This window comes from Aspergillus puulaauensis, chromosome 1 (assembly GCF_016861865.1).
Source record: "Aspergillus puulaauensis MK2 DNA, chromosome 1, nearly complete sequence".
NCBI lineage: Eukaryota > Fungi > Ascomycota > Eurotiomycetes > Eurotiales > Aspergillaceae > Aspergillus > Aspergillus puulaauensis.
Window position 1 is genome coordinate 4,376,761 of NC_054857.1, and position 15,821 is coordinate 4,392,581.

The following is a 15,821-nucleotide window of genomic DNA, read 5'->3' on the forward strand; positions in this document are numbered from 1 at the left end:
TTATGGCATAAACCTTACAATATATATAACTGTCAGAATGTCCACGGCTTTCTCTAGAGCGTCTTCTTTCGCTCCCCCCAACTCCTTTGCCCCTCCATCGAGACAAAGTAGCGGGCTGAAGACTGGGCGGCCAGCCACAACCGCCACGAGCGTTGCATCACAGGATATCATCTGTGCTCTCAGTGAGTCTCGTGGGGTCTCATCTACGGTTGGACTGGCATTTGTGAATCTGTCGACGGCGGAAGCTGTCTTATGCCAAATATGTGACAGTCAGACCTATGCCAAAACCGTTACCAAGATTAGCGTTTTTGAGCCCACCGAGATTCTATTCATGAATACTGTCCGGGAATCCAAGCTTCCTCATATAGTCCAAGCTAATATACCTGACACTACTTTCACCTTTGTTGACCGTAAGTATTGGGCGGAGAAGACTGGATACGCGTATGTGGAGCGTTTGGGCTTTGCCGAGGACGTTGAATCCATCAAGATCACTTTGGGGGGGAACTATTTTGCGACTTGTTGTTTTGCAGCTGTAATCTTGATCTAATCCAGAGGTTAATACAGGGCTAACAATTTGTAGGTGCTGAAATATGTCGAAGTTGAGCTGAACAGGCTCTTCACTTCCCATTCTCTCCGCATCAGATTCGAGCCTTCGCAAGGGTCGATGTCAATTGACCTCTCAACTATAATTTCTCTGGAGTTGATACAGAATCTTTGCAATGTCAAATCAAATGAGAGTCTTTTTGGCCTACTAAATGAGACCCTGACACCAATGGGGGCACGACTGTTAAGAGCCAATATTCTTCAGCCATCGACCGAGGCATCCAAGTTGATCGGACGATATGAAGCAGTTGAGGACTTATCGACCAAGGAAGAGATGTTCTTCTCTGTTCGACAATGTGCGTTTGAGATGTACTATTAATGATTCTCAAACGGAAGGCTAGCTGATTGGGTATGTAGCTCTGAAGGGGTTCGTAGACGCAGACAAGGTCTTGACATCGGTGAGTCTGCCAACATGCCTTATTTTCTGCAACTGACAATAAAGCTTATCCTTGTCCCTACCAAACGAACATTTCAATTTGTCGAACAATCTGTCAACCACGTTATTATGCTAAAGACATACGTTTCTGCGATAAACTCAGTGTACAAAGCACTCGCAACCGCCCAAAGCAGCCTTCTGTTGACGATCAGAGAGGTATTTATATAACCTTCCCTAGAATGGGTTAACTGATTAATCTTGCCTAGATATGTGCTCCAGCAGGACACTGTACGATTGAACAACTGATAGAATCAACTTTGAATGAGCATGTAACATACCAGACTAAACCACTCGACCTACGAAACCAACGGATATACTGTGTCAAGGTTCGATGAATCTATGTCATAATGATCGCAGCTAATGATGGCTTATCCTCACGCAGGTTGGAGTAAACAGTCTACTCGATGTTGCGAGGCAGACCTACAAGGAGGCAAACATCGACGCTGCAGAACTTGTGGCGAAGCTATCAGGTGAAAAGCATCTCATCTACTGTTATCTATGAATCTAACGCCTTGTAGAAACACACGACTTAGGACTTGACTTGAAATACGATCCCGCGCGCCAGTACTATATCAGCGTACCGGCTACAGAAACAAGGCCCCTACCCGATGTGTTCATTAATGTTTACCGTAAGAAGAACCGCATCGAGTGTCAGACCCTCGACCTAGTCAAACTCAACCAGAAGATAACAGACGCTCATAATGAAGTGATCAGTCTCAGTGACAAAACAATTCAAGAGCTCATTCAGAATGTCTGCGCTGAAATATCGGTTTTGTTCAAAGTAAGCGAGGCCATCTCAATGCTAGACATGCTTACTGCCTTCGCCCAGCTGGCTACAACAAATGAATACGTACGACCAGAACTCACTGAGGCCCTAGCCATTAAGTCTGGGCGACACCCCATCAGAGAGAAAATACACACTAAGAAATTCATCCCCAACGATGCTTATGCAACGAGCCAAACCCGCTTCCAAATCATCACAGGCTGCAACATGAGCGGCAAATCCACCTACATCCGCTCCCTCGCCCTTATGACCATCATGGCCCAAATCGGCTCCTTCATCCCAGCAGAGTACGCCTCGTTCCCCATAACTCACCAGCTCTTCGCCCGCGTGTCCACAGCCGACGACATGGAAGCAAACGTGTCCACTTTTGCCGCCGAAATGCGCGATATGGCCTTCATTCTCCACAACATTAGCCCACGCAGCATGGTGATAATCGACGAACTCGGCCGTGGTACATCTACGACAGATGGGCTCGCCATCGCCCTCGCCATCGCAGAAGCCCTAGTCCAATCCAATGCCCTAGTTTGGTTCGTCACGCATTTCCACGATCTATCCACCATAATTGCCGAACGCAGCGGCGTTGTATCCCTGCACCTCGCGTCTGAAATATCACCTGACGCCTCCAAAATGACAATGTATTACAAAATCACGGAGGGCCCAAACAAAACGCAATTATACGGCCTCGCACTCGCGAAATTGGTTGATTTCCCCCCTGGGGTCTTGGAAACAGCGCACGACGTTTCGGAGGAACTTAATTGTCTCTCGCTGCGCCGTCACAGCCAGACGAAGGCTTTGGCTATTGCTCGCAAACGGAAACTCATACTCTCATTGCGCGAGGAGCTTATCCATGCTCGGAATGGGAATATGGAGGGCCAGGCCCTTCGACGATGGTTGAAGAAGTTGCAGGATGAGTTTATGCTGCAGATGGCTGCTGCCGATGAGGATATTGCTGGCTTTGACGAGCGTGGAGTTGATGATGACCATAGTAACGGAGGTTCCAATGAAACCATTAACGCTAGTATCGAACAAGGGAGTGAGTATAGCTCGGAGCAACAACTTCTTGAAGCTTCGGATTCAGAAATCTCGCAGCCTCCCACGGCGTTTGTGTCGACTGCAGAATGGCCGCCGACGGAGATGTCTTCGAGAGAGACCTTTGGGAATGGAAGTAGAGAGTTTCGTAGCCCTGAGGAGATATATTATATGGATGTGGAGGGGTAGATGACTTCAAATTATCATGAGCGTGTTCTAAACCAGAGGTGTTGCATGGTCTATATCATGGTATGTTTGTCTTTGCTTTCAAAAAAACTTTTTTCGCTTTCTATTGCCTATGATCAACACGCTTCCTCTACACTCAAAACACCTCGCTTGTGACAGATATGAAAATTATGTGTTCTTAACAAAAGACAATGGTCAAGGAGAAGGATGTCATATGTTATCCAGATATCGTGGTCATTATCCGAAATGGAAAAGTGTTTGTTTTCCCTTCTTACCCTTGCCCTTCTTCCCTGCGCCAGCTGAGAGATCCGGGAAGTCATCTGCGGAGGAACCGGGTCCGGGGTCTGCTGATGAAGCCCAAGCATTTGCCGGCGGTTGACGGCGATCGTCCCAGCGGACGGTCCCACGTGTCAGACCAGCCATGAGGACATTAGGCTTAGGGGCGGCAGGCAGAGATGGGAATGATTCTGCATCACGGGTATTGACGCGACCCGAAGATTTGGGTGTATTGTTTGCGCGAGAAGATGGATTTGCGTACGTTCGTGACTGAGGAGGTGGAGGTGCAGCGACTGCAGTGCCACCCCATGCAGCAGCAGTAGCGGTGGCGCGAGGTGTGGGACGTGAGGAAGAAAGAGGAGGGAAAGGGTTAGTAGATGACGAAGAGGATGATCCGCTCCTGCCGGCGGCAGCGCGAGAAGATTGCGCAGTTGAAGATTTCAAACGAAGTACACGCCTGCCACCGGTGCCACCACTGCCACTTGTATTCACGGTACCGGGAGACATGCCCGGGATGCTACCCCCTGGTCCTGGAAGGGCAGGGTAGTCCTCGTTGATTGCACGCCAGTCATTCCAAGCTTTAAGCAGCGCATTCCGTTTGCCCTCATCCTCGTAAATCTCTGCAAGCTCTTTGATGAGTTTACCGAGTTCGGAGCTGGAGGTGTCAAACAGAGAGAAGAAGGCATCGATGAGTTCGGTTGCGGAGATTCCAGCAGTGCGGTAGCTAGATACTCGGGAGCGGAATTCACTGAGCTTACTCTGGTCATTTCCAAGGAGGTTGGAAGCTCGCTCGATGACAGCCGTGTGCCGCAGACGACGCGCTTGGTCCTCTGGCGTGGCTGATGTGATATTAAGATTCTCGAGCTCATTCACCGGTGTCGCAGGCACAGGCGGTGTTCGACTGGGGGTAGGACCTAGGGAGCGTGGAGGGGCACGCACAGCCTGTGTTTCGTCGCGAGATAGCTGCCCACCAAAGCTTCGTGTTGAAACTGACTGTGCGCTTTGAATTGCCATCTGTCGTTGGTACGCAATCTCATCTCTTCGCAGTGGTTGCACAGTTGATAGAGGAGCGGATTCTGCGTTCGGGTCTCGTCCGCGGCCGGCACCACGGCGTTGTCTTTGAGGCTGATAGGGTGTTCTGAATTCGAAGGCGGTCATGTCCACGCGGGCATCTCGTCCTGGAATCCCATTTGGATGGCTTTCCAGTTGATGAGCTTTAAGATCCATTTGTGACTCGAAAACCACGAACTTCTTTTCTAAGCACTCTTTGTCCAGACAGAGGTAGTGGTCCGTCTGGAAGTGGCTTTCCAATGCACTATAGTCGATATAGTATTGGTGTTGCCGGCTTGTAGAGAGTCTATCGCAAATGTGACATCGTTCGTGGCGGTCACGACAGTGGGCATATAATTCATCGTCTCCATAGAACCTCTGGCGACAAAACCCACACTCGGGATGGCCCCTAAAACCGCTCTGGTCGAGAGCCCCCGGAACATCATCGCCATGCTTTTCATGCTTGCGAAGCTCGGCATGCGTAAAGAGCTCGTGCTCATGGGTGAATACTTTCTTATTTCGAGTACATAAATCGCTGTGAAGTCACGGCATTTGATAAGCTTTCAAGTTGGCAATTAATAGGAAAGATCGTTACTTACCACATCACCTTGCCATGCTTGGTCTTGACGTGACGGTGTAAGTCAGGCCAGCCCAAGCAAGCCACATCACAGTCCCGGTCCGGGCAGTTGTAACGGAGTAATAGGACTGTATCCTCAAAAATTTCATCTTCTTCGTACTTGATACCAAGGTTGTCATCTTTCTGGGAATAGTCACTATCCCGGAACTCTTCGTAGCGCTTCGCGGGATCATCTGTAAATATAACGTAACTAGCTTCCGTCTGGAGAGAAGTATGAATTAGCCATGAACCCATATCGGAAGATTATACCAAGGCATACGCGACAATGTGCGCAGGCTTTATTCTTGTACAGAGCGCGCAATCTCAAAGCGCAAATATGGCAGGTGCGGTGATTGCACGGAGACACTGAGTTATGCTCAACTTTCGAGGCGCAAATAAAGCAAACTTCCCCATCATCGGTATCGTCTTCCGCTTCCTCGGGTTGCTTGGCTCTCTCTGTGCCCGTGGCATTCTCCGAAACCCCGTCTGCCACTGGCTTGCTGGTGCTGCGATTTTGTCCACTGCGGCCTCCTCTACCTCCACCGCCTCGGCGCGGTCCACTACCCCTCGATCTCGGTGTTCTTCCGGAACCCTCTGTATTGTTCTCCGATTGCTCGAATTGACGAGCTCCTCCGCGGCCGCGTCGACGGCCACCGCCGCGACTTTGGCTTTGTGGGGCGGGGGTTTGGGGGGGCTGAGGCTCCGACATTGGACGGGTGCGATTGACGGAGAAATGCGGTTAAAGAAATGAGAGCGAGGGAACCTCTGGTAGGAGCTCCGTAAGATTAGCGGAGCTGAACGCTCTCTTCGATTTTGTTGCGACTAGGGGAGTGAATGAGGAGAGCGTCTGGAGCAGTGGGGAAATTAAACGGAGGGCGGGCAGAAAAAAGTTGGCCTGTCGGGGATAAACTCGTCACAACGTGCTTAGTGAGCAATGCTTAACTTGTGCCAACCACCAACAACGAATGTCGCTAGTTATCTTTTGCAGTGCTGATCCAGCCCCTAATGTTCTCGCCGCACTTATGCAGCCTCTGATCCAGCTGCCTGATGGCTCATAATTACTCACAACGGCCGATGACTGCTACAGGGCTGAGGGTGGAGTCATTGTTGAGGCTGTGGCCATGACCAACTGGCAACTGCCCACTTGTACTATCAGCTTCTGGAATTGTAAGAGTCATAGAAATTCGCTAAGGATAGGGTCAAGAATAATGACCAATCCAAATAATACCAAGTGTCTAGATGGTAAATTCACACACGCCTGTCTGCAAAACAACACCAACTCCCGCTGGAGAGGATCGGAGGTAAAAAGCACAAAATCTCAAAAAGTAAAGATAAGAAAGTTGGTTCGCCTAAAAATGAGGGAAACGGCAAGATGCAGTGAGGATGCCTTGACACAAAAAAAAAAAAAAAAATGAAGAGATTGATGGAAACAGAAAACCGAGAAATTAGCGCCTGGTTGCCAAAAATGCCGTGTAATAAATATAAGCAGAGATTCGTGAAAGATCGCGACGATCATGCGATTTATAGCGTTTGCCAGCTAGAATAGCCATGCAGTTTCAAGGCATTCTTTTTTAGAGCAATTGGTCGGCTATTCGTCGGGGCTGTATAGGTTTTGGCTGAGGATCTTCGTCATCGTGAACATGTGTATACGGTCTTGTTTAAAGACAGCGCGCATAGCATCGTCACAACGAATCTGGCGTTTATCGCTGGGGTCCTGAAGTTCGTTCTCGTGAATATACGCCCAGAGTTTCTTCACAGCCTGGGGCCGCGAAAGCTACCGACCGGGTTAGCCTCAATATCAAACCCCATTATAATTGTCAGGCGTCTACATACCATCGTCTCACCACCAAGCAATGCCGAAAGTGCTGGTGAAAGATTGAGAGGTTTCTGACAAGGCATTAGCAATGGGCATAGTGGTTAATCGTAATTGAGCTCCACATACGTGAAATCCTCCTGAACGGTTCACTTTCTTTCCAGCCTCCGAGCCAGAGCCAATATCTGAATCGTCCTCTGCTTTAACCTTCTTCGACGTCTTTGTGGTTGTTCTCTTCTTCTTTGTCGGTGGCCCTTTACGCGTGCCGGCGCCTCGTGTACTGCGAGCTCGCATATTCTCCTCGGCTTGCAGCTTCGCGGCATAAAGCGCATCCGCGTCGATATCATGCTTCGGCTTCTGCTTCTTGGGCGGAGGAGTTTTGCTCGAGCGATCATCAGAATCAATGCTATCTGCCTGACGTTTCTGTGCAGTCGAAGATTGAGAGGGGGAGGAGGGTTCCACAGGCGTCGCGGAATCAGGGTCTTGTTCATCGCCATTTTCTGCACCTATGCCCTTCTTCTCGGCAAAGATGTCGAATCTTTCCATGATGAGCTGCTTGACGGCAACCTAGGGTGAAAAAAGAGTAAGTCAGCTTCAGGATACATACTAGGATGATGAGCGGTAAAAGCAATGTGCAACAAGAGCGCAGACCTTCTGCGGGGTAAGGTCATAGCCGACTTCATCCTGGAGACCTTTGCGAATGCGCTTCTCTGAGATCGTATTTAGATCGCTTTTTGACAAAATCGAATCAATGATTGGAATGTACTCATCGCGAGTACCTGGGGAGACTTTTGGAGGGAAAGAGAGGAATGATGTCAGTTAACAGGCATCTCGGCCGCGGCTAGGGCGTGGATCGTGGAGAGGCCGAACATACGCGACATCTTGTCTAAAGCTTGGCTTTCTCCTTCTACAGAGCAGGAAAACAAAAATGCAGCTGCAATTGTAGCAATGGCTGGTAGTTGCGAGCTTCCGCGATGCTGCGATCCTGTCGGTGACGCGGCGAGCGCCTGGAGGGAAGAGGTGACAAGGGTGCTGGTAGAGAGGATCGTCGGGATCTAGGTGTAGCGCTGGCGCTTAGGACCGGCGGGGCATAAGATGGAGAAGGCAAGAAGGCGCTCCAGCAAGTCGATGGCTGGTATGAGAAAAGTGAGAACAAAAGGAAGAAGTGAGAGAGCGCCGGCCCACAACAACCAACACTTCACCAGAGGTAAAAGAAAAGGCGGGAAGATGCGTGGATGCGCTTGTTGATTTCCCCAGGCGGGAGGATGTGCAGGCAAGCCGCAAGTATGACCGGCAGCGGGAACTTTCCTTCTGCTTTCTTCTCTCCGTAGCGGTCGGGAAAGCCCGCGGGCGCCTCAGGCAGCAGCCCAGGCCGGATGACTCAGCCCTGACTCAGCCCGCGCACACAAGCGGGTGTGGGTTGTGATTTGTGCTTTTTGCCCTAAAATCAGCCAAAACGGGGTCCGCCAGCAGATTTCCATCCCTCCAGAATCGCAGCATCTTCCATCTCGAGATCCATCGCGGCTCCCTTGTTCACATCGCCGTCCGCGTCACGCAACCATGGCACCCAGCTTCGATACTTTGTCCGAGCAGGACCTCCACGAAGAGGAGGAAGAGGAGGTTGACTTCTCCGGTACGTTACAGACCGATCCGCCGAGTTTTCCAGCCCCTCCTCGCTAACTTGCTATTTTCTTTTCTAGATCTTAAGGCGCAGTATGAAGTGAAACTTGAGGAGGGTTTGGACACATTTGTCGTCATCGACGGACTCCCAGTTGTGCCGGAAGAAAACAGACAGAAACTCATTAAATTCTTGTTGAGGAAACTCAACGCCGTTGGCCACACCTCCGAAGATGCCGTCTTTATGCCCATCAACGAGAAGAACATGTCCGAAGGGTACGTACCGGTTATATGCGGCATGAGAGCCGTTGGAATATAATAAATAGGATGAGAAGTGGAAAGGTTAACACGCGGTGTTAGATTTGCCTTCGTCGAATACGAAACCCCCGAACAAGCCGTCGCCGCCGTCAAGCAACTGCACGGAACTCCCCTTGATAAAAAGCACACCCTCCTCGCGAACAAGTTGATGGATATTGAGCGCTATGGCCGAGAAGGACGTATCGACGAGGAATACAAGCCTCCGACTATCGAACCATTCACAGAAAAGGACCACCTACGCTCGTGGATCGGAGATGCCAATGCTCGTGACCAGTTCGCTCTCTATCGCGGCGACAAGGTTGGAGTTTTCTGGAACAACAAGAGCAACCCACCGGACAACGTCGTGGATCGTGCTCACTGGACACAGCTTTTCGTCCAGTGGTCTCCTAAGGGTACTTACCTCGCATCTGTTCACCCACAGGGTGTGCAATTGTGGGGTGGCCCTACTTTCGCCAAACAAAAGCAATTCCCTCATCCATTCGTCCAACTGATTGAGTTCTCGCCTGGCGAGAACTACGTGACTACCTGGTCTGCCCGGCCCATCCAGGTTGAAGAGGGCAACCCTATCCTGACTTACGAGGAGGACGGAAAGAACATCATTGTCTGGGACATCGTTACTGGCAAGCCCCTACGGTCGTTTGTTTCACATGATCTGGATGGCCCGGAGAGCGAAGCGCAGCCGAAGAAGAAGGTTCAATGGCCAGCTTTCAAATGGTCTGCCGATGAGAAATATGTCGCCAGAATGCTCCAAGGCCAGTCAATTTCTATTTACGAACTCCCGCGGATGAACTTGCTCGGTAAGACGTCCGTAAAGATTGACGGAGTCATGGATTTCGAGTGGTCGCCCGCGACAGTCAGCCGTGATAGTATCAAGCAATATGAGCAGCTTCTCTGCTTCTGGACTCCCGAAATTGGCAGCAACCCTGCTCGAGTTGCTCTTATGAGCGTTCCCTCGAAAGAGATTGTCCGAACCCGTAATCTCTTCAACGTGTCGGATGTGAAGCTGCACTGGCAATCCCAGGGTAACTTCGTTTGCGTGAAGGTGGACCGCCACTCCAAGTCTAAGAAGTCTATGGCCACCAACCTCGAAATTTTCCGGATACGAGAAAAGGGTGTCCCCGTCGAAGTTGTGGACAATCTCAAAGACACCGTGATCAATTTTTCTTGGGAACCCAACGGTGGTCGTTTCGTTGCCATCACGACCGGCGATGCTGGAGCCGGTGCTTCTCCCAAGACCTCCGTCTCATTCTTCGCTCCGGAAAAGAAGGGTGTGCAGGCTGGCAACTTCAAGCTTGTTCGAACCATTGAGAAGAAGACCAGCAATGCTATTTACTGGTCTCCTAAGGGCCGTTTCGTCGTTGTTGCCACTGTCCACTCTCAATCAAGCTTTGACCTTGACTTCTGGGACATGGATTTCGAGGGCGAGAAGAACGAGAACGAGAAGGACCTTGCAGCTAACCTACAGTTAATGAATACGGTCGATCATTATGGTGTTACAGACATTGACTGGGACCCCACGGGTCGTTACGTCGTCAGCAGTGCTAGTGTGTGGACTCACTCGGTAGGTCTTTCTAACGTCTTTCATATCGAACATGCATAGCTAACATTGATTTGTTTTCGTCAGATGGAAAACGGCTTTAACCTTCACACTTTCTCCGGAGAGACCCTCGCCGAGAACCCCACCGATAAGTTCAAACAATTCATTTGGCGTCCTCGCCCCGCCACGCTTCTCAGCAAGGAGGAGCAGAAGCAAGTACGGAAGAACCTCCGCGAATACTCCAAGGAATTCGAAGAGGAAGACAAGTACGCCGTCGATATTGCCAACACCGCTGTTGTCGAAAACCGCAAGCGTATTCTCAACGAGTGGGCTGCCTGGATTCGTCGGGAGAAGGAGCTGCTTGCCGAGGAGAAGGATGCATATGGTCTACCCGACAACGCGGACGAACCCAATATTGCCAAGGATGCGCCGGCCGTCACAGAAGACAAGGGCGAGACAGTGGTCGAGGAAATTGTGGAAGAGATTGTGGAGGAAAGCGAAGAGATTATTGGTTGAATTACCCTTTCTTCTTTTCGTATCTAATTTTATTTCGACTTTTTTTTTCTCGATATCATTTACCTTGTCTGTCGATATCCAGCCCCAAAACCCCTTCTCCTCTGCTGCCACCTACTTCTCCTTTCCTGTGTACGTCTTTGTGCTGTTCGTTTGGCGTGGTTCCGGTTTGGAGGGGTTTGCCTGGCCTGGAACTGTTCAAAAGTGAATAGATCTGTATTTGCATCTCTCCCCGGTGCGGGAAGCTTATATGCATGATGTTGGTAGCATGAGTGAATGACAGACAACGACAAGCCAGCAAGTCCTGCGCAAAATGCAAATTCTTGAATAGTCCTACACTTCCAACATACTATATGGAATTAAACATGTACACCACAATGCCAATCCACCACCCAATCCCCTTGCTACTCAACCTCAGTAAACCTCCACCATCCCCACTCCACATCGGACCATCATCATCCCCAGAAGACTCGGAGTCAGAGTCCGAATCAGTATCAACATCAACATCTTCACTGCCCTCCTGCACATTCGTCCGAAAGTACTCAAGGTCGTCATTCGCTCCGACAACGTTCCCCCCAGGCATATACTCACAAACAACATACCATCCCTGCGCTCTGCTCCATTTCTTCTCCCCGTCGCCATCCGGATCCGTCAACCCACAATCCACAGCAGCACAGCCCACCTCCCTCGTCCCCTTCCAAACGAGCTGTGTAAAGTGACCCGTCTCCTCGCTAAACCCGGTCGGCTTATTGAAGTTGTACATCGAGGCTTCTTCCCCCCACGCTTGTATCGCGCCAGAGGCATTCGTGTACCCGAATGCTAAGTTTTCGCCGTAGGGACCGCCCTAATCTCTCGGGATTCCTGCAGCGTTAGTTCCTTTTCTGCTTTCTTCATGGTAATGCATCTAGATAAATTATTCCTGTATAGAAATGAGAGGGGAAGGGAGTGATCGTACAGAATGTTTCCATAAACATGTCTTGGCCCACTGGTTTGCGAAGCTCGCTAGTGTCTCGTTCCAGACGAGACTCGATGCGTTGTGTGCGGTGCGGTAGGCGTTTGTGGTTGAGAGGGTGGAGGATTTGAATTGGGAGGCCGACGTGTAAGAGCGGTCTTGTGGGATCTGGGGATTTGTTGTGGTGGTTGTGGTGGTTGTGGTGGCTGTTGCTGTGGCTGTGATAGTAACGATGATGGTTGTTTCGAAGGCAGATGTGGAAATCGGTAGGAGTAGTGTTATTAGTAGAGAGTAGAGGACGAGTTGGAGTCCTGGGACATGGTGGTGGTGGTGATGGTCTGGGAGTGTCGGTATTCGCATTTCTGCAGCTCTTTTCTTTCTTACAGCCCAGCTTTTTTCCTAATAAACACTATACGAACATGACGAAATAAAAGCAAGGAAACTAAATTCGGAGGATGTAACATAAATATCGATAAAAAGTTGTTAATGTCTTTGCTTCTTTCTGGCAGCAGCAAAGCATGTTCTACGCGCCGACAGTGGAACATGTTGGATTGGATGCCTTCAGGTAAACCGTTTCAAACCAATAAAACCAATGCTGCTCGTCCAATCATTTACTGATAGTGAGCTTAACAAGTTCAATGACTTTTATCATTTGTCTTTCATATTGGAAGGCGGCCTTTGGCAACCGAATCGCGCCCCATTGTTCTTCAAACTCACCTTGTCCAGTTTTGTTTATACTACTTTGTCTGCATTTGGAGAGGGGTTCAGACGCCAGATAGAACTGAACATATGGGATCATATTTATCAAGACTGCCTTCTTCCTATGTCGGTACCGGTGTATTTCGGATTCCCGGCCCGGGTCTCTCATGCTTCGAATTTGGTTTGTCTGATGCTTTGGTCAAAGTGATACCACATGCAAAATAAAAATAGAATCTGCAGAATAAAAGAGCCTGTTAGCCAAGAGAGTGCCAGAACTAGCGCTTTCTAACAATGGCTTGCTTGAAGATCTGCAGCACTGTGGTGAGTGGACGGGGACTCTTGTTTTCTGTCGCAGTAGGCGCCGACTGGCGCCAGGGTAGAAGCTCCACCCAACCTTAGAAAGTTGAGAAATAAGAGCTCAAACATTATATTTGATTCCTGGATTGCTTCTAGTGGTATATTGTATATAAATTATATTGTTGTGTTCTATTTACATAACATTGCATCCAATTCCGTACATGGCCCGCTCAACATCTCGCTTGATCTGGAACCAATCTGCCCGTCTCTCCGCGAACTCATACACCTCCTCGACCCGCCAAATTCCAGAGAATCGGCCTGCATCGGCTATTAGTGCGGCTAATTCCTTAGAGTCTGCGGGGTCAATCAGATAGATCTGTGATAGCTCTCGGAATGCCTTGAAATAAATGAGCAACTCGTTGTTTTTGAGGGTCTGGATGAACTTGAAGTAATGGTTCATGTCACTGAAATATGGTTAGTGAGTATCAAAAAAGGACTGATGGATAGATCATACCTGATTAGCTTCAGGGATCCCTCAATGCTGATCCTCTGGCGCTTCAGATGTTTACAGAGGGCCGTGAAGAGACGTAGGCCAACCTCCTGATTGAAGACATCAAGCGTACTCTTGTCTGTGCTTCCAATGAGCATTCGCGTATGTGATGAAACAACATCGACCACGGCAGCTGCAGCTTCAGTAACGTTTACATCCATCGTTTTCCGGTTGGGATCGGTGGAGACGCCCGGATTGAAGTCGGTTGCAAGCTGCCTGGTTGCAAGGATGTAGTCGACTTCCTCCATAAGGACGTCAATTCCTTTGTTCAACCCAGCCGCAACACGTTCGTCAAGATTTTGCTCGAACTTCTTCTTCTCTTTCACCGCCGGGTCCAGGAAATCATTACGATCAGTAAGGTTAGACCCGATCAGCTCCTGCTCATAGAAGACATCAATCATTTGGAGAATGAGATCTCCAACGTTCACCAACTCGAGGAACGTTACTAAAGGCTCGACGCCAGATTGGTCACGATCGCCTTGCTCACGAGGCCGATAGTCAGAGAGATGATCGACTGCCTTGTTAAACCCTTTGATAAGATGGTCGTGTCCGAGAATGCGCAACAAAGCAACAAAAATTGCTTCACACTGTTGTTTGACTGCCATACCTGTCTCACCTCCAATCATCGTAAACTGCGCCGCGCGCTCAAGGCTTGATTTTGCCGCGTGGACCAGCCCTAACGCGATTTCGATACTGAATAAAGATCGGATACCCTCCATCTTTGATTTCATAATGGCCGCTTTCGCTGCAAGTTCAGTGGTTGGGGCTTCCATCACTGGAGGGGTGCCAGGTGAAGAGATGGTGGAAAGTCGATTGGTTTTCGGAGTGGAAGCACCATCACCAACCACGGAGTCACGATTCGATTTTTGTTCATTTGTCTTCGTCGATGAGAATCCTGGAAGGATGTTTACCGGTGCCATGATCACTTTTTTAAAAGACGTCAAGAAGTCTCGCTTATCAGCTTGTCTGTTGACGTTGGACAAGAGAAATGATTCAGTCGATGCAGCTTGTTCGGACAGTTGTCTATCCCACTCCCCTACAGCAGCCTCCGAGCCTTTTCTAAAGAAGTCTAGCTCTTCTGCCAAGTACAAATCCATGTGCGGCTCGTATATCTGCGCAATAGCCTGATGCAAGAGTTCGTCAAAAGTATTTAAAGAACTTTGAATCGGCAATAGAGTATCCAGAAAATTCATGCACTGTGCATAAGTACCTGAAACCGCAATAAGGTACGACTCGATATTCGAGCGATGCAATTCATCAAATATCGCTGTCAAAAATGGGTAAAGCACATCGCGGCCTACCTTCTCGATAAACGGGGAGGCTGCTTGTAAGGATGGTGGGAAGGCGCGGTTGATGACCGAGACTTCTTCATTGAAAGCCACACTTGTCCGTGTGAAGAACACCTGCGTGTGCTCAAGTTTCACTTTTTGGGTTGACACATCTATACAATCACTGACTCTACCAAGCTCAGCCTTTTTTGTGACTATGTGATTATGATGGATAAAGAGGTCACAAGCAGAGGACCCGCCATTTAACGTATGCAGAACGTGGGCGTATTTCTTCATTCTGTCGTCGATATCATCAGTTTCGTAGCCGTGCCTGAACTCCTTCAGTGCAGCAGTTTCGAACGTCGAGACAGCGGTTCGCAGATGCTCATGTCGATTTTCGCTACCGTCAGTCGTATCGCACTTGGCAAAATCCTGCAATTGAAATAATATTTGCGCTTGTTGTTGCGGATCCGTGTATTTTTGAAAGACAAGATTATCCGCAGAAGGCCCAAGAGTGGCAATGTCATCGTAGAATGGTGATAGTGCCGCATGTATCTTTCCATACTCTTGCCTAGCTTCCCCTCGAATCGACTTGGCTAGTTTCAGCGCCCCAAGAACCGGATCGACATCTAGATCAACGACAGCTTCGGTTGCGGGGGTAGACAGGTTGATCTGATCAAAACCGTCTGAAACCGCCGTCACCTCGATCGTCGGTTGGCTTGACGCTTGCTTGATGGCCGCTGATTCTTCAATCTCAACACTTTCTCTGTTGGCAATTGTCCCAAACTTCTCCTCCGCATTTTTGCGAGCCTCTGCTTCATCCCAACAGCCTATTCTTTTGAGTCTCTGTACCCATCGTGAATCGTCGTACGCCATCTCGCGCAGGAGCTTCGACGCCCGGGCCGCTCGGACAAGGTCGACGGGAGGAAGGTAATCGAGTATCGAAGACATTATTTCTTTTCTGGGTCAGATATCCCATCCTTTTTTTTGGTCCTGCTGTAGGTACCTTACCTGCGGGGAGGGAGGCCCTGGAGATCTCCTCCATAGAGGCCATTTTGAGCGACGCCAACACATCGCGACGAGGTTTCCCGCCTGTGCCTGGCCCGTTCCTCGCTTTCGGCATATTTTATAGTCAAAACCTGCATTGGGAGGAGCACCACCGGTATCGTTGTTTCGAGGTTGTCTGAGTTCGCCTGGGTTCACGCGACGAACCGACCGCAATCTTAAGTTAGTCTGGGGACAAAACGAGAGATAGACCAATGTTAAGCCGAGGAGTA

General features: G+C 49.6%; 6 protein-coding genes across 6 annotated transcripts; 2 read left to right on the forward strand and 4 right to left on the reverse strand.

Moving 5' to 3' along the window:
- Nucleotides 1-37: 37 nt before the first annotated feature.
- On the forward strand, nt 38-3,041 carry MSH4 (MutS family protein MSH4; the record flags this gene model as incomplete). Its single annotated transcript, XM_041697859.1, has 7 exons — nt 38-532; nt 581-899; nt 961-1,001; nt 1,046-1,195; nt 1,246-1,365; nt 1,422-1,509; nt 1,558-3,041. The coding sequence occupies 7 exons, from the start codon at nt 38-40 to the stop codon at nt 3,039-3,041; spliced, it is 2,697 nt and encodes an 898-aa protein (XP_041551102.1).
- A 234-nt stretch (nt 3,042-3,275) lies between these two features.
- On the reverse strand, nt 3,276-5,689 carry APUU_11737A (E3 ubiquitin-protein ligase HEL2; the record flags this gene model as incomplete). Its single annotated transcript, XM_041697860.1, has 3 exons — nt 3,276-4,899; nt 4,964-5,202; nt 5,261-5,689. The coding sequence occupies 3 exons, from the start codon at nt 5,687-5,689 to the stop codon at nt 3,276-3,278; spliced, it is 2,292 nt and encodes a 763-aa protein (XP_041551103.1).
- An 879-nt stretch (nt 5,690-6,568) lies between these two features.
- APUU_11738A (SWIB/MDM2 domain protein) lies at nt 6,569-7,674 on the reverse strand (the record flags this gene model as incomplete). The annotated part of the gene is made up of 5 exons (XM_041697861.1): nt 6,569-6,754; nt 6,814-6,867; nt 6,923-7,360; nt 7,445-7,581; nt 7,668-7,674. 5 exons carry the CDS (start codon nt 7,672-7,674, stop codon nt 6,569-6,571), a joined length of 822 nt encoding a protein of 273 aa, XP_041551104.1.
- A 679-nt stretch (nt 7,675-8,353) lies between these two features.
- EifCb (translation initiation factor eIF3 core subunit b) lies at nt 8,354-10,781 on the forward strand (the record flags this gene model as incomplete). The annotated part of the gene is made up of 4 exons (XM_041697862.1): nt 8,354-8,426; nt 8,494-8,686; nt 8,771-10,289; nt 10,353-10,781. 4 exons carry the CDS (start codon nt 8,354-8,356, stop codon nt 10,779-10,781), a joined length of 2,214 nt encoding a protein of 737 aa, XP_041551105.1.
- A 346-nt stretch (nt 10,782-11,127) lies between these two features.
- On the reverse strand, nt 11,128-12,090 carry APUU_11740A (putative extracellular SCP domain protein Pry1; the record flags this gene model as incomplete). The annotated part of the gene is made up of 2 exons (XM_041697864.1): nt 11,128-11,622; nt 11,734-12,090. The coding sequence occupies 2 exons, from the start codon at nt 12,088-12,090 to the stop codon at nt 11,128-11,130; spliced, it is 852 nt and encodes a 283-aa protein (XP_041551106.1).
- An 829-nt stretch (nt 12,091-12,919) lies between these two features.
- Nucleotides 12,920-15,667, reverse strand: RCY1 (exocyst complex component Sec10 family protein; the record flags this gene model as incomplete). Its single annotated transcript, XM_041697865.1, has 3 exons — nt 12,920-13,190; nt 13,241-15,500; nt 15,556-15,667. 3 exons carry the CDS (start codon nt 15,665-15,667, stop codon nt 12,920-12,922), a joined length of 2,643 nt encoding a protein of 880 aa, XP_041551107.1.
- Nucleotides 15,668-15,821: the final 154 nt, after the last annotated feature.